The 23,115-nt window shown below is 41.2% G+C and overlaps 1 protein-coding gene across 4 annotated transcripts in view; it reads left to right on the plus strand.

Annotated features, from left to right (window-relative positions):
- The window catches only part of slc38a4 (solute carrier family 38 member 4), a 29,756-nt gene extending 7,026 nt beyond the window's left edge, over positions 1–22,730 (plus strand). For 2 of the 4 annotated variants that reach the window (XM_055055442.1, XM_055055443.1), the window contains 15 exons: positions 5,218–5,489; positions 6,029–6,119; positions 6,206–6,321; positions 7,224–7,297; positions 7,438–7,530; positions 8,417–8,498; positions 8,592–8,674; positions 8,810–8,868; positions 9,924–10,178; positions 11,109–11,188; positions 11,299–11,399; positions 11,640–11,764; positions 17,288–17,432; positions 17,954–18,051; positions 18,717–22,730. In XM_055055442.1, coding sequence (XP_054911417.1) covers positions 5,365–5,489; positions 6,029–6,119; positions 6,206–6,321; positions 7,224–7,297; positions 7,438–7,530; positions 8,417–8,498; positions 8,592–8,674; positions 8,810–8,868; positions 9,924–10,178; positions 11,109–11,188; positions 11,299–11,399; positions 11,640–11,764; positions 17,288–17,432; positions 17,954–18,051; positions 18,717–18,821 — 1,632 coding nt within the window. In that variant the 5' untranslated portion in view covers positions 5,218–5,364 and the 3' untranslated portion in view covers positions 18,822–22,730. Of the gene's footprint in view, positions 1–1,890; positions 2,186–5,217; positions 5,490–6,028; positions 6,120–6,205; positions 6,322–7,223; positions 7,298–7,437; positions 7,531–8,416; positions 8,499–8,591; positions 8,675–8,809; positions 8,869–9,923; positions 10,179–11,108; positions 11,189–11,298; positions 11,400–11,639; positions 11,765–17,287; positions 17,433–17,953; positions 18,052–18,716 lie in introns of those variants that run through there. The other 2 variants (XM_055055444.1, XM_055055445.1) reach the window with 2 other exon arrangements.
- The last annotated feature ends 385 nt before the right edge of the window (positions 22,731–23,115 follow it).

The following is a 23,115-nucleotide window of genomic DNA, read 5'->3' on the forward strand; positions in this document are numbered from 1 at the left end:
TGATCTCTTCCGTCCCGGTGGACTGTACAAGGCGTGTTGCACCACGACAACATGGGTGTTGTCACATGGTCGTTGACCCATTTGTTATTGGTACATCCAACCTTTGAGTCCCAAAGCCGACTAGCCTTTACGTATGTCTCGGTGCCGTCGCCATCTAACTTGACAACTTGAAGGATTTCAATTCTCCTCAAAGTCTGTAATCAAATTTCCAAGCAGTTGTTATTTCTTTAGGCACTGACCCAACTCAAGTGGACAAATACAGCCAGCAAGATCATAACAGTTGCTGATCATCTGCGTCAGAAAGTGTCAACCTTTGTTTTGAATGTCCACACACACACGCAAAGGCGCTCGTGGATGTTAACAGCGGAATGAAAGCCAGGACTGGCTTTTTTTTCTTTTTTTTTTTTCTGTCCAGTTCCCCGTATGCAAAGCAGATCTCGCTTATAAGTAGAGGTGACTGCAGCACTGTTGGTTTCAAGAAGTGACTGAAGAGGTTGGACAGGGAGACTTCTCAAGAGAGATGCAGAGGGAAGTGGAAAGCATTACATCAGAAGCACCGATGCTGTCTAAAGTGGAAAAATGTATCGGGAGTTGGTTGTTAAGCTGAGACAAAATAATACTCCATTGGAAGTGTTTGTCACAGATTGCTCCCAGTGTTGAAATTCTTTTCTTCCAGCTTGAATGTAGAGATGGATCCATGTTGTCGGCCCAGAGAAACATTGATATTTTTAGGTGTGCAACATCTGCTATATCTGTCCTCAAACATCGCCACCCTCCACCTCCTGTTGGGGTGACGCCAGCTCATTGACACATTCTGGTCGCAGGTGATTGGCTAAATACCCATGTGAAGACCCCCCATACACTTAAAGGACAGCAGAGCCGTCTATGGAATGCACCCTGCAGCCGCTCCGCAAGTCATGGTTGGGAGTTTATCTATTTATAGGAATTTGTGTTTTGCTTCTTATTTAAAGGAACCTTAGAAGACGATACAGAGAAACGGAGTGTGCTTATTTTGTTGTTGTATAGTTTTGAATTCAAATTTTGATAAACCTACGGACGCCAACATTAACTCATCGAAAATTGTTATAAACTCCCTCCTCTAATGTTTGGACGAAACTTCATTTTTATGCATGCGGTAGCAAATCTAACATTTTCCATATTTTTTTTTAATTACAAACTAATTAACTGAAATCATACAGTGCCACTGTACTGTAACTATAGCAACATTCCAGCTGCCATATTGGATTAACACGTGAACCTGAAGCCTTTAGGCTTTACGATTCTACCTTCAGGAAATATTCCAGCAGATTTTTCGGACTTGCATTTCCAAGCCTTAATGAAATACCACTTCATCTACATTCCACAGGTTGATGGTTTAGGTCGAAACATGGGATCAAATTTTCATTTTGATTCTCTAGAAGTTGGAAAAGAAATTGAAGCACTCAGCAGTCATCCAGCTCCTCCCAGCTGTTTTTCAGGTATGAGTCGGTCCGGCGGTGCGATCCTTTGGCGTGCGTGTTCTCCGGCGTTACGACAGAGATAAAGAACCCCCGCATTGACGCGAACATGACCTTGGCGAGAGCAACATCCCTGCAGCTCTTCCCTCCGATTGGTCAGGCAGCGGCACGGCCTACCCTACCAAACCCTACCAAACCCCCACACACACACATACTGAGTGTGTGTGGATGACTTCTCTGTATGTGTGTGTAATGGGTCGACCATTATCAGTAAGTGGTCTCAGATCGGTTCCAGAGTGTTTGACCGGACTACGTTTTCTAGAGAATAAAACCGATGAACAGGTCATGTGGTGTGTCACATGACCGTATCTTGAGGGCATTGAGGGTATTTAAACTGGTAGACCCGATGACTTCAGTCTGATGGTGGCGGATGTGGTGTCAGTACCCTGTCTGTCAGTTTGTCAACCCATACATCTGTTTGTATCTGGGTTTTTTTTCTGCCTTCCACAAAGGAGGGGCCCACGCAAAGTGGGATCGCCCTCATAGGCTGAGCGCGGCCCTCCCTCTTCCCCTTTAAAACGCCGACACCTTACCTGAGTTTCACCAAAGAGCCGCCCCTCCTCGTTTCAGTCGCTCATCCGTCTTCTGTCTTTTGGCTTTAAATAAACTGTTTCAAAAGAGAAAAGCACGGCGCCGGGCGGATCGGACCCTCTTTCAGAACCATCTCAGTAAGTGAGCCTAAATGTTCACTGTGTTAAATATTATGCAGAGGGATTTTAGGTGAAGATTTAAAAAAAACAGACAAAAAAAAAACCTAGCAGCATGGCTGAGTGTTTAATTTTCATGTTTTCTCTGGAAAATGATTGCGTTTGCTTGCATGTGTTTTTGCTTTATTTTGTGGGAGGTCAACAACAAAAATGGAGCTCTTTCAAAAGTCTGACCCATGCAATGCCTGAGAGTATTTTGCAGACGGTTGATGCAGGAGTTTGCTTTGGGTGGAGAACAGACAAGAGTTTTATCCAAACACGCGTTTGGATGAAACATATGCAGAAATCACATCAATATATGCTGTAAACCTAAATGAGACGTAATGAATTGCAGCCACTAGATCCGTCTTTGTCTACTGAGAATATTTGTGCATGTGAGTTTACTTTCTATGTGCACACAAGCATGAATTCATTTGCATGAGAAATCTGTGACGCCTCGTTTAAACAATGCAGTTTTATTTTATTTTTTCTGAATCATCAGCATTAATTGAAGAAGATAAATGCAACTGTTTAATCATGTGAAGGTGCCATACATGAAGTGTTGATAGTGCGCATTAACTCACAGTTTCAGCTGTAAAACAGGAACCATAATCACAAATGAGACTTTGACAGATTTTCAACTCGGATCGCTTTGTGAAGTGACTTCTGCAATCTGTTTTAGTTTCCGTCTCCCTTGCTGCATACAAGACTTATTTTAAAGTATGTTCCTCAGCATTCTTCTTGTCATGTGAAATTAACCCGGTGAGACAGGTTGATCCCCTTCTGGCAGCAACTGGCGCAAAAAGCGGTGATTGTTGGAGAACCCGGGTGTGTGATCGTTGTGGTAATGGAGCCTCTAAATCTCCTTTAGATAAAAAGGATTCCAAGGGTTTTATTGTGACAGAGCTATGAAAACAGGAAGAGTGACAGTCGGCCAGCGACGCCGACATCATCTGCAGGAAAGTGTCATGCTGTGGGCCAACCTGGTGGAGGCGGACTCACATGTGGCTACTTTTGTTTGGATAATGATCCTGTTGCTAAATAAAAATCTTTGTGCTGGTATCCACTTGACTCTATTGCATCATATTGCATATTAGTAATGCAATATGATGCAAATAGCCTCTTGCCCAAACACTTCCTTCTTAAAACTGTTGATTCAAAAACCTTGTGCTATTTTTTTCAAATTCTTTTTAAGCTTAAATAACTTGTGGAAAGGAGCTGGTACTGCTGAATGATATTTAACTTGTATATACAATTGGATATTTGATGTTAAAAGATTTATTGTATTAATCTTTGACTTTTATTTGAGTTTAAAAGAGCATAAAAACACTTAAATATGGACTTAAATATGTTTTATATTAAGGGAATAGTTTACAGTTCGACTCAGGTTAGAAAAGCAGTCAGATTGGCTAATTGTTAGTAATTTCTCTCATCATTGCATAGCTAGCAATGCTATCAGCTTGTAATTCTGATAAAAAGCTAGTAATGCCATCATGTTGGCTTATAGCTCCGAATGCTATCAGTTTCTTTCAGACTCTTCAGCAACAAGCTTTCAATCGAAGGTTTGGTCGTACAATGATTTTCTTTATGAGTTATTGTGATTTAACGCATCAAAAGTACAAATTACCAAAGCTGTTGAAGTTTTTACGTGTATGGCAGTCATATTGGATTCTACAAAAGATTTTTGTCACTGACCTCCAGTGGTTCAAAGTCCTAATGAGATGTCAGAGGAATTGCCAGTTTTTTGTGCTTGATACATTCTCTTGCAATGTGAGCTAGTGCTTGCCCCTCCCCCATCCGTTGCTGAACATTGCTGGTCAGCTGTCTCAAAGGAAATATTTTCCACGCCTAAAATAAAGACAAATTTAGGATTTTGAAAATAATTTGACCGCAAAAAAAACAAATAAACGATCCAGATACTCGGCTACAATGAAATAGAATATTCTTATAGCTTCTTCTTGATTGATCACCGTAGCAAAACATTTGATTGGTGAAAAACATGAGAGGAAAAAGCCACTTAACTGATATTTACTACTATGAGGATTTTCCAGGAGTTCTGAACTGGAGTTTTCTTGTGAGGTAAGAAATGTTAGGACAAGAAGGAACCTTTTAATTTTTGCCTGGTGGAATAAATTTGTTTCCATTTATTTTTAAAAAATTTTTGTGGCGTGCGTAGATGTGCCACTTATTGGTGTCATTAAGGGAGAGTGGACCAAGCGTACCGTATGTTTATTGCAACTGCTGAAGTTGTTTGTTTATTGAAATTATCCGGTCGCCGAACATGGGTTCTGAGTTGTTGGTTATATCCAGACATGTAGTAATAGCAACACGCATGAAACACGTGAAGTCACTCTTTGTAGGGAAGAAAAAACTGACAAGTCTTCACAGTCGGTGTAGTTATACCCATAGCTCGGACTTACTCGGTTGTTTGTTTCTTCTTTGGTCGGCGTGTTCCCGTCGTGGATCTTTTTCCTCGGATTGAGTCAAAGGGTTCTTTGTGTGAAAGACAAACAACACTGTAAATCATTTTAGCGGTAGCTGCATTAGAATCATGCCTGTTTAATTCCCCGGCTTTGACCTCTTGATTACACAACATATTGATCAGCAGCACAGACAGAACACAGAAAGCAAGTCCTCGGTTCGGCGCCTCCTGTTTTCTGTTGTTAAATTTGAATTAAACAAGTGAAAGTCAACATGCACTTTGAACGCTGTCGTGTCCTAAACTTTGGTACGGCAACGTCTTCATTTCAACGTCACCTTGGAGATGTTGGACTTTTTTTCTGTTTCTCTTGTCTTCTTCATCGAGGCCAAAAGGCTCTGGGGGAGGCTGATAAGATGGCCAACATACCGCAGTTCAGGTCTGCAATCAGCTGCATATTGCCACTCCTTTTTGTCAACTTTTCGTTTTTAGCCCTTTTGGAGAAAAACACATTCGGGTGAAGAGCTCAGCAGGTCTGAACAGAAATCTAAATAGCTCAGACTTACACTTGTTCTTTTCTCTGTTTTATTTTTAGGTTGTTTTTTTTTTTTAAATTTCTAGGGTGTCAACTTTCAGTCAAGCTTGAAGAAGAAACATTTTGTGTAAACTCCGTGACGACTGCGCGCCGAACGATCGACCGAAACAAAGGATCTTCGCCTCTCGTCCCGCCGACTCCGTCATAATGCCTGGAGTTAGGGAACTCATGGAGCTGAGGAGGGTCCCCACGCAGGGTGATGATGACAGCACCGCCAGCTTGGACGAGCATTTCACAAGCACCACTGATGTGGAGAAGTCCACCATCGCCAGGTCAGCAAAACAAAAAACCCATCCCAATAGGCAACAGGAGGTACCTTTAGTTACTCTAGATGTTTCAGATCACCAAAGAAATGGAAATATCACACAATTTGTCCGAGCAAAAACAGAAAGCATTTATTCAAATGAAAATCATTTAAATATTGAAGGGAAGAAATCTATCCAGACCAACCCAATCCTATGCAAAAAAAATAATAATAATTGCTCACTAAATCTAATGCTGTCATTAAGTGTTTGTTATTTCTGGAGGATTTTTGCTCAACTGAATTTGTTTGAATTCAACTAAATGGAAGTCCAGGCTTTGACTGTGTCACACCAAAACCTTTAATTTGCCGTTTCGGGGCCGATGGAGGAGGCTGCCACTCAGAGCTACACTTGTTGGTGTGCTTTAGTTCAGTGTTTTGCTAAATAAGGGTAGGTTTCCAGTAGAGAGCAAAATTAATGGTTCTGTCGCTTCAAACCCTGTGAAAGGCCTCTAATACTCCCTGTAAGATTCCAGTGTATCCTAAAGACTCGTTTTCTTGGTTTTCCAGCAGGCAATATTTGGACGAAAACAACGATGAGGAAGAAGAGAGGTTCTTATCAAACGGGCTGATGAAGAAGAAGAAATATGAGGAAGAATATGTAAGAGAACTCATCCGTCTCTACAAGCAAGTTGACCAACATTAAAATAACGAAGCTGTAAACTCTCCAACTTTTCTCTCGGCCAGCATCCGGGCCACGCCTCCTTCGGCATGTCGGTCTTCAACCTGAGCAACGCCATCATGGGCAGCGGCATCCTGGGCCTGTCCTACGCCATGGCCAACACCGGCATCGTTCTCTTTACGTAAGTCCAGAGACGCCTTCTCGTTGCATAAAGAGCGTTGTGACATTTATGTGTGCATGACTCACATTGGGAAGTGGTGTTGCTCACAGGGATATTGTTAATGTGTTCATGCATTGACCCTTTGCTACTGCGTCACTCAGTCATGAGGTGCCGTGACGGACATCAGAAGTGAGGGATGGCAGTGTTGGACAGAGCAACTGAGGTTGATGTCTTTTCCTGAATAGAATTAGCTTCTACTAGTTCAAGTCGAGTTAGGGTGACGATATCTACAAAAATTGGAAATAACCTTCTTCCTTCTCGTGTATTTAATGATTTGATCAAATTGTCAACTTTGCCTGAATTCAGCAAACAAAAGCTTTAGCTGTCCTCATTACAAGTCATTCAAGAATTTTTTTCCAACCGCTCAGCACCTATGGCCATTGATCAATCAACTAAATCAAAGCAATATTAGGTTACCACCTGGTAGTTTTGATGTCCGTCATGGCCAGTCATGGAGTAGTCCATGGCCAATAACATTCGATCATGTGTCGTCTTGTTGTCGATTGGTCCAACAATGGGCAGGCCGTCCTCACTGAGACTGGCAGCATCTGTCCTCAAACATTATTAGCAGGATCAGCTATGAGACAAAGCTCTACCTTCAAGTCCCAGCGAGTTGGATAGAATCTGCTGCTGGAGGCGGCTCCAGCTGTAAATGCTCTGTCCCCTATTTTTAGCAGCCAAACGCCAAGTTGCTCCGACATGACCCTACAAAGGTCATCCAAGAACCAGGCTAAAGTTGACAGGACACCGTGTCCCATAAGGGACCAAATGACACACATCCCAGAGAGACTTTTCTGTCGTATTTAACTGAAAAAGCATGAGAACGTGCTTCACTTTCACTCTCTGTCTGTCTTTGTGTGCAGAATCCTCCTGGTCGCTGTGGCCACTCTCTCCTTATACTCTGTTCATCTTCTCCTCATGACGGCAAAAGAAGGAGGTTGGTGTTAACACTTGACATGCGTCTTGAGAATGCGGACATGTTCGCCTGCTTTATTTTAGCAGTTTTTTGGGAAGTGGTGGGGAGAAAAACAGCATACACTTGAATGTCTTCATGTTTCCGCTTGTCTGCTCGGGCAGGATCTCTGATCTACGAGACGCTGGGGCACAAAGCGTTCGGTTGGCCGGGAAAGATGGCTGCCTTCATATCGATAATCATGCAGAACATCGGAGGTAAATGTGAATCCGTAGCGCGTGTGAGAATCTGTCTGGACCTGGTGTTAAAGTTTGTCTTGGGTCAAATTTGTCATAATTGGAGCCTTTCAGGAATGTGTTGGCCTGCTTCCAGCCACGTCCCTATGAGAGCTTTAATCTATCCATATCGAGTTTAGAAATTTATATTTAGAGATGTAATTTAATCAGAGTAGAGGATAATGTGATTGGCACATTTCACAGTTAAAATAAAAACACTGGATTATGGGTGAAAGATCAACACACAATAATGCTTTTAACGGTGAAGCTGAAGGGAAAGATGCATCTTTTTGTTTAAAAAAAAAAAAGAAGTTAATATTCTAAAGTGAATATGTTGGTTTAGATTTGTATTCAGCCCCTCTGTGTTAACACAATGCATGTGTCCCATCACCATGATGCTGCCACCACCAGATTTAACCCCACCTAGCGTCTTGCTAGCATTCGCTTGTAGTGACCTGTGTGGCACTTCTCGAGAATTTCCTTTAGAAATTCTTGAGAAGAGGCACTTCTTGAGAAGTGCATAAATGCATAGATCGAAAACTTTAACACGATACGCCACAATGATGCACGACACACAGTAAAGTACACTGGATTTGGAGTTTGGTCCTCAAAAAAAAAGAAAGATAAGAAATAGAAAACGGATACTGATACTTCACTAAAAGGAGAACAGGAGAAACGGAATTTCAAAAGGAAATTTGAAATTCCATTAATAAAGAACAGATCTTTAGAGTCCTATTTAGTTACAGTCAGCCTCTTGGAAGCTCCTTTGATAAATTCAAGATACTAAGTGCTCTAAATATGTTAATGACTCAGGATGAATTTATGCAGATCCAAAGCGTTACCTATCGACATGCTTGTCCTCTTGCAGCCATGTCCAGCTACCTCTTCATCGTGAAGTACGAGCTCCCTGAAGTCATCCGAACCTTCTTACGCTTAGAGGAGAATTCAGGGTGAGGTCTCCCCTCTGGGATTTTGAGCATTTTTACGTTATCTTTTTAAGCATTCCTTGTTCTTGCGGTCTCAAACTTGAGTTCCGTTTGCAGGGAATGGTACCTGAACGGCAACTACCTGGTGGTATTCGTGTCCATCGGAATTATTTTGCCGTTGTCCCTCCTGAAAAATTTGGGTAAGGACAAATCCTGTTTCACTGTCCGTTCAGCGAGGTTCTCACTGAAACGAGAGGAAAAACAGGCTTTAGTAATTACATAAACAATATAAATGGGTTATAATCTAAAACGTAATAATTTTTTTCTCTCTCTAGGTTACCTGGGCTACACCAGTGGTTTTTCATTGTCTTGTATGGTCTTCTTCCTGGCTGTGGTAAGTTGAGCCTGTTCGTAATTTGCTGTTAGATTCGTTTCTATTTTTGGAAAAGATGAGACTTTCTTTTAACGTATCTTTAATGCTTCATAAGCGTGAACTAAGTACTGTGAATAATGACTCAAACAATGTTTGACGCAATTAAAACCTAAAAGTAGAAGACAGTCTAGAGTTGGTTACTTGTTGCCAAGTTATGGCAACATTCCATGTCTACAAGCGTTTTCCTTTAACTCGTTTTTATTACAGCGCTTTCACTGCATCGACTTCAACTTCCTTCTCTCTACTCAGACGTACAGCTTTCCTAAAAGGTTGCTAGGCAACATGGAAAATAAGTTTTACCAGCCTGTTTGAACATGTTGGGGTTTGTTAAAACCCCAGGAATCTGCAAATGAATGAAAAGCATCACAGTAAGAGTCAGTAACTCCCCACTTTATAGCCGTAATCTGGAATAAATTGAAAAAAAAAATATTGTCAATGAGAAATAATTGAAGTTCATAAAAATATTTTTTTTAAAACTCTGACTATGGAGTTTAATTTTGCTTTGAAAATGAAGCTAACGGTTCAGCTAACATAAGCTAGGTGCTATCTTCACGTACTAACAAGCAGTTTGTTTTCATTTAGCCCTTCATTTCCCACAAAGAGCCAAAGTTTGCTATTATATAACATGAAGAAAGAACAAAAAAGTCATTTTAACTGTTGGAAATGTACATTTTCTGGCATGTTAGCTTGCAGCTGCTCCTGATTGTTTCATTATTTGTTTCATGTGCCCTCAAGTTGCCAATACACATTGCTAACTTAGTGAACAACGTGGTTGGCTTGTGAATTAGTGTTACACAGTAATACATGTTTTTAACCGTTTTTCTTTATGATATGAACAGATAAATATTAGAAATAATGTGTCTATACAGTTGAAACAAAGTTTTTATTTGCAGTATTTTTTTTATTTTTTTTTACGGTCTTGACTTGAATCAAACTGAGCTGTTTTTAGCTTAGTAAGACCTACCAAAGTTGTTTGGTTGATAATGTCTTTTTTACTTTTCTTTTGCGTCTCCTAGATTATATACAAGAAGACGCAGCTGCCCTGCCCTCTCCCTTTCATGTACTCGTCCAACCTCAGCACGAACGCCAGCGACATTTCCAGGCTGTACGCGCTGCAACACAACACGTCGCAGATGGACTTCTCGCGCGCCGATGTCTCCCCGGTGGTCACCACCGGCCAGGGCGACCACCACACCACGGGCGCAAGCTTCGAGCCTCACCCCGACGACAAGGAGATGTGCAGGCCCAAATACCTCGTCTTCAACTCTCAGGTAGGGGACGAAGGACTGCCAGAGGTCTTCTTCTCAGCTGGGTCTACTTCAAGTAAAGGTTGGATTCCAGGTGTTTGCCGAGACATGTTTGGAAAAGGTGGGTTTGTTTGAGGCGTGTCTTGAACCATTCTGTGGTTATGGATTCATGCCAGGGCTTCAATAATCATAAATCATGATAAGAGTTTGGCCTTATGTGCTTATATTCCCATGTGGACTTAAGGTGAGCCACCTCTGATTCACAAAGGTTTGCGGTTTTTACTCTCCGGGTTCCTACACAAGTAGAAATCCTAGATTTTTTTTATAAGCTTCTTAGAAGAAGCAGCGTTTTTCACCTTTGACCTGAACGAATAGCTCACATGGCATCCGACCAGAACTGGGCCAGCCAAAAAAAGACAGAGCTGTCTCCACTCTTTGTGCAGGGAACCGACATGACTTAGGAAGCACTGAGTGGGGTTTATCTGTTTTGGTGCATTTTCCACGTTTTGCAAAATAAAATGGATTTGGCTGCACTTTACTGGATATTTTAATGCAACAATCACAATTCATACACTTTTGAATTTGTGTCCCGACAAACCGTGACTCAAGCTCACTCAGATTAGATGGAGAGAATACTGTTTACGTTTTACTACAGATTCTCCATTGGAAATAGGTCTGGATTTAGACTAGACCATTGGACTATGATTCAGGCAGGCTGGCCAGGACTAACGAAGCAAAGTTATAAATCCAAACATTCATCTGCATAGATTTTTTTTTTTTTTTGGTTCTTGGAGCAAACTATGCGTTTATTTTTAATATTTTTCATGAGTACAGAACTTGGGGACACGTTTTTGGTGCTTTAAAAGCGAGAACTCTCTGTGTCAGCGTGTGCTGATGCATTGTGATTGTAAAGCTCATCTCTTCCTCATCTTTTGTTTTTGCTTTGACCCACAGACTGCATACACTGTCCCCATCCTGGCCTTTGCATTTGTCTGCCATCCAGAGGTGCTGCCCATCTACAGCGAGCTAAAAGAGTGAGGGCATTTTCTTTCACAGCGAGAGCTATCGTCCGCTTTTTAGAAAAAAAGAAAAAGTGAAACATTTTAGCTGTGTCGGATAATCATTTGTTTTCTGTGTTTCGCAGCCGAAGTCGGAAAAAAATGCAGCGCGTCTCCAACCTGTCCATCCTGGGCATGCTCATCATGTACATGCTGTCGGCTCTGTTTGGCTACCTCACCTTTTACGGTAAGATGGACATTGTGTTTTATATTCCTATTAAAAACAGTTTCAGGTGAATAAATACTGGCAGGTTTGATTATATTCAGAATTGACTGGACATTTTTGTGAGTGACAGAGAACAAACGATCTGTGAGGAAATACTTTCTACAAGTACTTTCTCTGAACAGGTCAATTGAAGCCCCTCCAGCTAGCGCTAACTGCTGACTTTAAGTGTGACCCGACTGCTTTGTTACACGTCTGTTGCAGACTTCGTGGAGGCCGAGTTGCTGCACACCTTCACCAAAGTTTACAAGTTTGACACCATGCTGCTGCTGGTGCGCCTGGCCGTTCTCACCGCCGTCACGCTCACCGTCCCCATCGTGCTTTTCCCTGTGAGTAAGCCACACTTTGAACACAGCGGCGCTGTGGCTGTTCTGCTTTCTTTGTTTTTGTGTTTGTTTGCCTATATTTAATGAGAGCCTTCTTTAATGAGAGCACCGCCCCTTATTGCAGTGAGGCACGACATCAGATTTCAGTCACTTCCACTTTCATTTGAAAGGGTAACAGTTTGATTTACGTCAGAGTGCGTAAGCACACGTAAACGCACACCGCCCTTTTAAATGTTAAATGCTGCGGTGTGTGTGTGTTCTTTCTTTTCTTTGTGTCATTTTCTGGACGGACTGGGTTTTTTCCGTTGCCACTCTGGGTCGTAGAACATGTTGTCCGCTGGAAACTCTTCCCGTCGTCATTCAGGAACCCAAGCACACAGCCTGTGCTTGTAAAACCCCACACCTCTTTATTGCACATTTAACGTCACATAAAAGATTTCAGCACTGCACTCTGCGCCGGCTAATGTTTTTTTTCCTCAATATCTGCTCATATTGGGTCACGTGACGTGCGTCCTCCAAACCTTATCATCTTACTCCTATTCATTCACACATGCCCCCCTCTTAATTCCATCTCCATATATGGTCACAAGATAATTTTAGACTGGCCCTTATCTGACACCAAGAGAACAAAAAAAAGAGGGCCCACTGGTCAGTGGAAGTTTCCTGCCTCCTTTAGGGTCCAGAACACACACCAACACACACACACTTGAGATAATGACACATTATGCACTTACACATGGCTGCCACAAAGGGGCAGCAAGTTAACTTTTTTCAGCAGAGAGCTGCAGTAGTTTCACAATTTCAGTACAACAGTGGGATTTGAGCTCTAAATCAGCTTTGGTAATCTAGTAATCTGGCTGATGTGTGGGTGTTTTCTTTTGCTTTGTTTGCAAGGTGTGGGAGAACTCCACGTCTCCCACCCTAACAACGGCGCAGTGGAAAAACCCTCACCCTGACCTCCTTTGAGCTATCAGAGGCAGGGAACCGAGGACAAGCAGGCAGGGGGAGGACGATACATTCCTCGACATATCTTGTCTTACAATCCACCGCACTATGGTGTCCGTTCCTCGAAATGTGTTAGTAATGTTGGGAAATGGGCCTCTGGGTGCTTTGAGCTGGGCGAAATGCTTTATAGGGCTTTGGCTTTAAAAGAACATCTTAGTCGAAACACGTTTATAGTGAAAGGAAATTGCCCCGGAATGCGACTCTTGGCTGAAGCTAAGCTGGTTTCTGCATGTAACTTTTTAACTACATGTTACACATTTTAACAGAACCGAGAGCCGCGAATAAATTGTTTAACAGAATGTGCCATTATCTGACATGTTTTCAACTTAATAGTGTTTTACTTTAAACAAACATTTCTATTTTATGGCAAGAAGGAAATATTTTGCAATAGCAATGCATCTTTGCATTTAAATAATGCATGTTTTAATGAACTTGCACGTTACTCAGCCAGTCATATGAAAAGTAACTTTACCAAAACAGAAACACATCGATAAGTAATAACAAAGGTCTATGCTGGCCTTTTGTTTGTATAGCCAGTTGTGTAAACCACAAATCCAGCCACTTTTGGACAAATTTGATTAAAATAATTTCCTGCAGCTAAAGCTGATATTTGGCTTTTGAAATGTTTGTAGTGCTTGTAAAAAGTGAAGCCCAGATGAAAGGAAAACGTTCATATATAAAATAATCAGTTTCATTTTCATGCAAAAGAAGAAAGGTATCAATTATCCCTTTTCAACAAAAAAATGGATAATTGAGGTCAAGGTGATACTCATTTTAAAAAACTCATTGTAGAAAACTAGCAAAAGAAAGAAAACAACTTATTTCTTCATCTTGACAGCTAAATTATTTTATTTAGAAAAACTGGAAATTACTTTCAAGTGAAGGTTTTATGTAATGTTAAATTAAACCTTAAACATTAAGGTTCATTAAGGTTTATGTTTATATTGTACGTGTGTAGAAATATAAGAATTTGAAAGTTTGATAAGAGGCTCAGGTGGGATGCAGAAATGCAGATTTGATGAAAAATCTCATCAAAATCTCTTTGCTTTCCAAACTGGTTTTAACTTGTATACAACTGCAGCTGCAAAGAGACATGAGTCAGAGGCTTTTTACATAAATTAGCTCTAATGGAGAACCTGTCGCTGTCAGCATGCGAATAAACGAGCCAGCTTAGCGCTAAGGGAGCGCAGGACTCCACTGGTGCTTGACATTCTCATTGGAGAGTCGCAGGTGTGCAGAGTCAGGAATGTTTCATTAGCTCACCGTAACTATTCATTCTGTGAATTTAACCGCTGCTTCTGCACAGCGGGGAGACCGATAAAGAAGAATGTGCAGCATCGAACCCAAAGAGCTGCTTTGCCTCACCGTTGTTCTGCCAAGTTTCCGTCCGGCCTCCCGAATCCACCTGGCAGCTTTTGAAGGAAAACGCCGACGACCTTCAGCGAGAGATTAACGTTAGCTTTGTCTGCCGACTGTCCTCGGGCTCCCGCAGCAACGCGGTAGACGTGAGCGAAGACAGCACATGTAGATGTGAGTGCAACCTGAAAGCACGTGTGTGTGCTGGGGGTGAGCGGTCACATGAAGGGTGGATGCCAATGGCTCCCGGATCACGGGGGCTTTTCCTGGGATCTGGTACGTAATGAAAGGGCTTTATGTGGAGGCAGACATGTCCCAGTTCTCGGGCCAACCGGGCCACGGGTGAAGGCCGGCGGCGCCGCCGCCATCTTACCATCATAAACATTAAAATAGTTGTTTTAGTGAGGCAGCTACGCTACAAATAGTAGCATCTAAATGTGGAAGCATGAGGTGGAGATGTAGAAAAATATCGAAACGTGAATGTTACACACAAAAATTACATTAACACATAATATATAATATAACACAAAGAAAAAACATCTTATTAAGAAATCTACAATATAGATAAAACATTTAATCAGGTCAAAACTAAGAAATTATGGTTAAAATAAATTTCTACCTTGGTAAAAGTTACCAAAAAAATTTACAATTAGCTCAAATAAAATAGAATTACAGATTGCAGTTCTAGTAAACTGAAAAATTAACTATGACATAAAAGAAAATTACATTAAAATGCATTTAGTTTTATAAATAAATCTCAAACTGCAAGAAAAACATGATATCAAACACATTAATATCAATTTTAATACTCAAATAAAGATGTAAACTGTGTAGACGATTAAAATAAAACATGTTCTTGGATTTCTATAACACTGAATAAAATGACTTTGCAATATAACACATAAACATACATTTAAGAAATCTATTTATTTATTTATTAAAAACTACATTACTGTCCAATTTGACAATTTAATGTTTATATATAAAAAAACATTCTGAAAACAATGAAGTCCTTTCTTTTGGTCAGTTGGTCCTGCAGTGAGCCAGTGTCGCCACTAGAGGGCTCATCATTCTATCAATTGAGTTCTGTGTTTGTTTTGGTTGAAAAAGGGGAACTACTCTTCTGCAGAAGGTTCTTGTTTGGGTGTCTAGTTTCCGTTGATGCTTCAGTGCTTCCTTAGCCCACAAACCCTTTGAGGTGAATTTCCTGTTGAGTATTTTTACTCGTGAGGGACTTTTTTACCATTGCTGCCGATATTTTCCGCTCTCACTTGCCGAGCCATATGTTTACCTTAGCGAAGGACAAAGCAGAAATATGGTTCAGATCTTACATCAACCTCAGTGTGTGTAGTTTGTAGTTTCACTCTGAGTGTGGAGTGAAAATACGACCCATGTGGGCAGGACCATACAGCAGACACCTTGTTCTTGGTTTGTTTCCAACAGGCCAAAGCCAGATGTATCGGGCTCAGTTCGGCTCTCCAAGTAAATACTAAGGAGCAGAGTGTGTAAATATCACACGGTGAACTCCAAAGGCTTCGTGCCAGGTAGCAGGCCTGTGCTGAATGGTTTGGTGCCATGGAGAGAAATGCAGCAAGCAGGCTCGACTTTTCCAGGATGACCAAATTATGCACAAACCCCTGGGAAGGAGGGAGGAAAGAAGACTGATGAAGATCTTGGATTTATGGCATGACATGAGTTTTGGAACAAATGGAGACGATTTCTTGGCAGTGAATCCAACGGCGTAAGCATCTCAGTGGCGCCTTGGTTCAATCTGGCAGTACAGAAAATCAGGATAATTAGAATTTGTACCTAGCAGTGAAGCATAAATAAACTTCTACTTTAACCCAGACTTAAAAAACTTGAGCTTTGCCAACATTGGAGAAGATTTGATAGGATCTGGCATCCTTGAGATGTGCAAGTCACGACTGCTCAGTTGTTTTAATGCGACACAGTTGGGTAAGAAAGGTAATGCAGAACGATGAGTAAGAATGAAAGCTGCCAACAGCAGCTCCTTCCCTCCCTCCCTCTTTGCATTCTTAGCCCGCCCTTTTCTCACTGGTGGCTGATGCAACCTCATAGTCCCATTGCGCCGTGGGAGATAAAACAGCGCTTCCTTTCTACCTTTAACCCCGTTCTACCTTTAATCCACGGTGCCTCGGGTTTCTCCTGATCCCCACAACCTTTCCCCCAGTGAGGAGGCTTAACCAGCAAAAAGGTGTCTCAGCTGGGATCTGCTACTTTACCTCCCGTCTTTTCTTAAACAAACACACCCAGTTCAGGAACATACCCTGAGACACCAAGTCTGAGAAAGGGAACATTATTCTAATGTCTATTTTGAAGGAAGAAAGTCACAAGGCTGACAGAAGGGGGGGTCTAAATATAGATGCATGCTACCAATGAGGCACCTTGTTGGTCTGTCACATACACCCTTCTTTAAAGACGTTAATGTTTGCAGGTCTAATGTGAAAAAGTTTGAAGAGTTGGGATGCAAGCTACGTTCACACTGCAGCCTGACATGACCAAAATCGGAATCTTTTGCCCTTATGTGACCTTTATGTGATCTTTTGATGACAACCTGAACAACACATATCGAATATTTTACAAATGCAACTCGCTTGAATATGTGGTCGTCAGTCCGACACGAATCCGATCTTTTCAAATGTGACCCTGTGTTTGTAGGTACAGGTCGCATTTGTCTGACCCGTATGTCACTGATACGCCGCAAATGTGGCGTATTCTGCATTCAGGAAGAAAAACAACAGCTACAGTGGAGGATAATGAGATGATGAGATTTAAGTTGTTAATGTGATGCTTCTGGTTTGAGAACTGGTTAAAATCGCAAGATACAGTCCACCATTACTGTCCATATTCACAAACACTGAGCGCGTTCGCCATGTGGAACACTACTGCGTCCTCTGCTGCACATGCAGGATGCCTTTAAGGTGTTTCAGGTTCACACAGGAGATCTCATACAAGTGGCATTTATTTCTGAAAATAAAAATAAATTGTGATCGAGCGTTATGGCTTACAGTGTGAACGCAGCCTAAAACACGTTGAATTTGCGTTTGTGTTCGCAAAGCCTCCTTCATGTCAGATGGATCTGTAAAGTTCTCGATGTGGCAATCAAGTGAAACCCCTAAACGCTCGCGACTTGTTCCCTCTCAGATCCGCTCCTCCATCACCACGTTGCTCTTCAAGGGCCGTGACTTCAGCTGGACCCGCCACTTGGTGATCGCCGCGCTCATCCTGGCCTTCAACAACATGCTGGTCATCTTCGTTCCCACAATCAGGGACATCTTTGGCTTCATCGGTAAGTCCTGACTCACAGTTTCTTTTATTAGTCTTCTCAGTCGGGTGGACACATGAAGCTACCGATGGCAGACGATCAACACCTCAACGCTAAAAATAGCCGAGTCACTTAGAGCTCATGCACTCAAAGAGAAGTTTAGAAGTGCCCTACCTTTTTGTCTTTTTTGGCTTACAGCAGGAGGAACCGCAACCTAAATCGTCAAGGGTCTCGCTCTGCGAGTCATGACTGTCCTCGGTGCATTTTTAGCTTGACAGAAAGAGCATTTCGTCAGCTTTTCTGCTTGCTCACTCAATATCCAGTAGGGCACAATCTGTAGGAGGGCAAGCAGTTAGGAAGTCCAGAGAAAGCTGCTGACGCAACGGGAAAACTACTGCAACCTAACCTACAATTAAATAGTAAACTATCTATTGTCAGCACACAAAATGAAGAAAATTCTAGTCCTCACTTACCGTAAATTGCAACTTGTTGAGGCAACCAGGCATTGCGTGCTTTAATGAGCCCTTTTTCCCCTCTATTTGCAGGTGCTTCTGCAGCTACAATGCTCATCTTCATCCTTCCTGCTGCGTTCTACCTTCGCCTGGTAAAGACGTTACCATATAACTCCTGGCAGAAGATTTCGGTAAGTGTGCACTGCCATTAGTTTTACTCTCCTCTTCCAAACTCTAACCCTTTCTCCACCAAGGCTGATGTAGTTGTTATTTCGGATAAAAACTAGAGATCAGGCCTGAAATCTGGAAGTAGTGATTGATTCAAAACTGAACCTTCAGCGCCACATAAAGACAGTAATAAACTGGGCCTTCTATCACCTGAAGAACATTTCAAAGACTGAGATCTAGAAAAGTCTTTATCAACCTTCAAGACCTCTCACGTTCTGGTTCTGCTCTGCGCTGCCAGAACCAGAACCAAACACGGAGAAGCAGCCTTCAGCTTCTATGCAAAACAAATCTGGAACAAAGCTCCTGAAATCACCCAAATGTAGACTAATAACCCACCTGTTTAGAGTTACTATTGATCCATAATAAACTGGAAATTTGGTCAATGTGTTTCATGTGTATTTGCTTGGTGATTTTGTTGGTTGCATTTGACAAACTATATTGTTTATTGCTTGTTTCATGATCGATGACTGTTTGATATTTTTATGGCGTGAAGCAGCTGCCTTGTTGCTGAATGTGCTACAGTAATAAACTTGAGTTGACCAAAAGGCAGGGAGTTCATCTCCAGGCGACCCCAGTTCATTGCCTCCTTACCCAGAATCCCTTCCTGTTCCCGTCTCTGTCTCTCCAGGCGGCGGTCTTCCTGGCCGTGGGGGTGGTCTTCATGATCGGCAGCTTGTCGCTTATTGTTCTGGACTGGATCCATCACCCAACCGGCAGCAGCCACGCCCACTAAAGACCCCTCCTCCTCACTTTCGGATTTACATTTAAGAAAGCAGCCGTCATTCTTTTCCAACCTCGCTACAATCTTCGTCACTTCCCTCGATTGAATTATTCAGAAAATCTTCAGCGTATCAGATGTTCTGCTTCCTCAGAACATCATTTGGAGGACTTTTTTATTATTTCTTTTGTACGTTAGAATGTATCAACTTCAGACTTTGACGTAATACGCCCTTACAGGCAGTCTGGAATCATCGTCGCGATAAAGATATCGTACTTCCAGCTATGAAGATGTTGAGCAAATCTTCCACCTGAAGAACAGCATTGTGATTGGACCGCGGGGCTGGAAAAGGTGATGGCGTTTCCTGCCGTTTTCCTAAAATTAAGCTACTTTTACAAATGGAGTGTGTCGTCACCCATGAAAAACAAGCACTTCGATTACTTTTCATTTAAGTGGAGATGCAGTAGACACTCGTACAAAAAAATGTGCACACATATCAAAACATGTATTTCTTTAAGCTACTGTCCATGAAACAAAGACGGTTAAATTGATGAAAAACAATGACAAATCAGAAACCTTGCCAAGGTCTGCATTCGTCAGGGACGATTGTCTTGGCCAGCTGCACACAAGAAGGTGCTTTCAGTATTATTGTCATGCAGAACTCTGAACATGGATGAGACAAATGCACATAATCAGCTGCAACTACTGCATTAAGTAGCATTGTACATATCTCAGCCGACCTATCAGAGTCCTCTGTTGTTCAGGTAACGTGAAGACAAATGGTCATTTCAAACAACAGGCCTGCTGGAACAACCTGCCAGACACATAAAGTAGGGCGAGACTGCTGGATGGAGAATCACTTGTTACTTTTACGCAGAGTCAGCTGAAACATCCAGAGGTAACTCGGAGTTTCATCAGCGACAGCTGAAATAGTTTCTCTAAATATCCGTAACATCTACTCTCTTCTCTTGTTATGTATTTGTATCGTAGCTCTTAACTCTCAGTTCAAACCTTTATCATGTGAATGCTACATTTGTAGCCAAGTTGCAGATACCTGCTGATATGAGGCTGGAGACCGGCTGGCTTTTCTAGAAACTGGAGCTCGGATTCGGAAGTGATGTCAGAGCCGAGGGAAGCTCATTACTTTAGCTAGACACCCGTTATACGTATGAGGTGTTGACTGATGTCATTACAGTTTCAAAATGTGGTCCAGTTAAGGTTTTTTCCAACTTGGAGGAACTGGAGAAACATATTTTTCTAGCCTCAGATTTGAGGTGGTAGCTGTACATCAACAGAACATTGTGGTTCGACTGAGAGGAAAACTGTACAAATGGGGGCAGATTAGATGGATATGAAAGCCGTTACCCAAAAAAATTACTTCTTACATTTTTAAATTTCACATTTCAGGTTGAACTATTTCCAAGTCAAGCCAATGAACTACAACTTTTAGAGAAAGTAGTGAAGGATTTGAACAGTAATAATGTCTGTTATACTCAAAGTAAGTGCTATGCTAATCAGTAGGTGTTTGGTAAATGTCTTTGTTATGGTTTTGTGCTACATCGGTTTTTAAGGAGTAACTTGATTTGCAATTGTCTTTTTCATCATTATCAAAGGCTACAAATAATATTAGGTATCCCGAAGCTTTTAATTTTAAAACCCCCAATAATTACCACTTGTCAATAATTTGGACAAAAGTGGACAAACACAACGTCTCAATGTCAAATTACAACATCTTCCTATTTTAGCAATAGTATCATGAATAGACACCAGCTGCATTCTGCACATTATCCATGCTATGTTTCTGAATTCTTTATTAGCACACATTTAAAGCCAATACACTTAAACAAATATTAGGCGATTTTATATTTATGCTTTATAGATCTGGAAAGTCATTCATGTAGCTAAGAAAAGCTTTTTATGAAAATGCTACATATGAAGTTCATCTAACAGCTACTTACTGATTCTTGGCCAGAAGTCAACTAGCTGTTTACACATGAAACTATTTCATAGTTTCACAAACTCTCAAATGTACGTTTTTACAACAAAAAATGTTTGGGGATCAGGGTGTTAGAAATTTAAAATGAATGTTATACATTTCTAAAGTAATCAGTGTCTGTTCCCCCAAATTGCTAACCCTCAATATCACATTTTTTTCTAAAGGATTTTTCCATTTCAGCCATGCTAGCTTAACCATCTCTGGCTGCTAGCTGTATATCTAGCTCATAAATGTCAGACATTTTTGTCTTTCTGCCTTAATGTTTTGCTACAAATTGAACAACATGTAGTTTGCATTTCTCTGAAACACAAAGTGGCTGTTCTGTAAACTGTGATAGTTCAAGAGAAGTGACGTGTTGAAACGTACCTGGGTCACTCGCTATTTGGCTAACAACACTGTTCAGTCGCTAAGCTAGAGTTTGTTACCATTCAGCAATTTGTTGTTACAAACGCCTTAAATGCCTATAACCTACATTTTAAAACGGAGACCTAAATTGTGCCTTTCGGATGCTTTTTATTTCTCTATATTTTTGGCATTTTTAAAACACGTGCCTTTTGTAAAGTAGTTGGTGACGATTCGCCTGATTCCACCTTCAATCGTTGTGCCGTTACGTGTCGCGAACACACCCCTGCCAAAGTGGACACTTATAGATCCTTTGTGGATACGTGAAGCAAATAGATATTTCAAATGAAATAGTGTATTATGTGCATGTTTTTGGATTACAAACGTGGTCTTTTTTTTTTTTTTTTTGGGAAAATTGTACATGCTGTGTAAATAATCCTTATTTTATGGTACACCGACATTCATCGCCGTTGAGTGGGTTGTGGGGGGTTGTACTTGAGAAGCCTTTTACAATCATTTGTTTTTAGTATATATATTATATATAAATGTGGATGAGTGTTAGCCTTCTTTTGTGCTCTTGCTGTACGACAGTTGCTCGCTTTTTTTCTCTCGTTATGTGGTGCTTGTACATTTGTCGAATGTTTTGACCTTACATACATATTTTCACGTTTTAGCGTGACCTTTTCGGATCAGAGCGCCTTACATCTATTGGATCGCAAAAGCATTATTTTCTCAAAACACGTCAAAATTTAGGCAGTACAGTTCGGTTTCGCTCCGGGTTCAATAACGCTAAATCATGACAGCAAGATAATAATTTCTTCTTACTTCAGGTTGACAAAAATGCACAACAATATTTCAACTCCCCGCCGTACCGCGACAATCGTTCATAGCTGAATAGCCTATCTTACTGAGGCTTGCAATGTGTATCAATGCTGTCCTAGAAACATCTTTGGTGAAGTTTTGTTTTGTATAACTTTACTTGAATCAAAGCATTTCTTAGCCTGATAAAGCACTAAGATGCCTTTCTTATTGAAGAAGTGCCATAAATGTTCAGTATTGATTTTACAAATGTGTTTTGACCTCAGTTAAATGTAAGAGATTCGTCGCCTCCTCAGGTTGGGTCGTCTTACGAAGAAGTATAACTACCCACACTACACATTGACCCCCTCTGAGTATCTCAGGGTCGCGGTCTGGATTCACTTGCCCCCCCACACGTTTGCGTACAGCGTCGAAGAATTTTACCTCAGCCTATGCTGCACAGGCAGACGCATTTTGTACTTGCACAGACAAACGGCCTCCTTGTGCTTTTTCTGAAGCAGACACCAGCAAAGCCGATTTGAGGGAAGGGTGAACAAAACCGCCTCGGCCTTAGTTTTCTACGGACCCTCAGGCACGGAGAAGCACTGGCTCAATGTTTTTGCTGTTCCCAGTGTCTTTACTCCCTGTGGATCAGGCTAAACGTTCAGATTTGTAATTTACTTAGTGTTTTATTATTATTGTTGTTTTTTTTTTTGTATGAGTGATGCTATTTCATTACGATGAACAATAAAATGTGAAAAGAGAAATAAAATTGTCTTGTTTTTTTATGTGGTTGTTGCTTATATAAAGAAATAACAGCATAGATTATAAATACAGGGTCTTACAAGATTTTCTAAATTTTCACCTGATCAGAGGGACGCTGGCAGATGGTTTGCAGCAGATTTTTACAAATAAAAGTATCAAAACCTGAGTAATGTTTTTTTTTTTAATTCAACTCCCTTGCTGTGTACCCCTAAATAAATTCCATTTGCAAAACAATTCAAAGTCAACAAATACATGAACAGCTGTTCTTTAAAAAGTTTCTAGAAATCCTTTTTCAAAACTTTGAAGTTGTAATTCCACAGAGTAAACAAAAAGCCAATTACGTTATGCAAGCTTATGTTTGCGTAAATCTATAGAAATATGGAACTTTGATTGAAAGAACTAAAAATC

The sequence above is a fragment of the Poeciliopsis prolifica genome, unplaced genomic scaffold, assembly GCF_027474105.1.
Source record: "Poeciliopsis prolifica strain line A6 unplaced genomic scaffold, Auburn_PproV2 SCAFFOLD042, whole genome shotgun sequence".
Classification (NCBI taxonomy): Eukaryota; Metazoa; Chordata; class Actinopteri; order Cyprinodontiformes; family Poeciliidae; genus Poeciliopsis; species Poeciliopsis prolifica.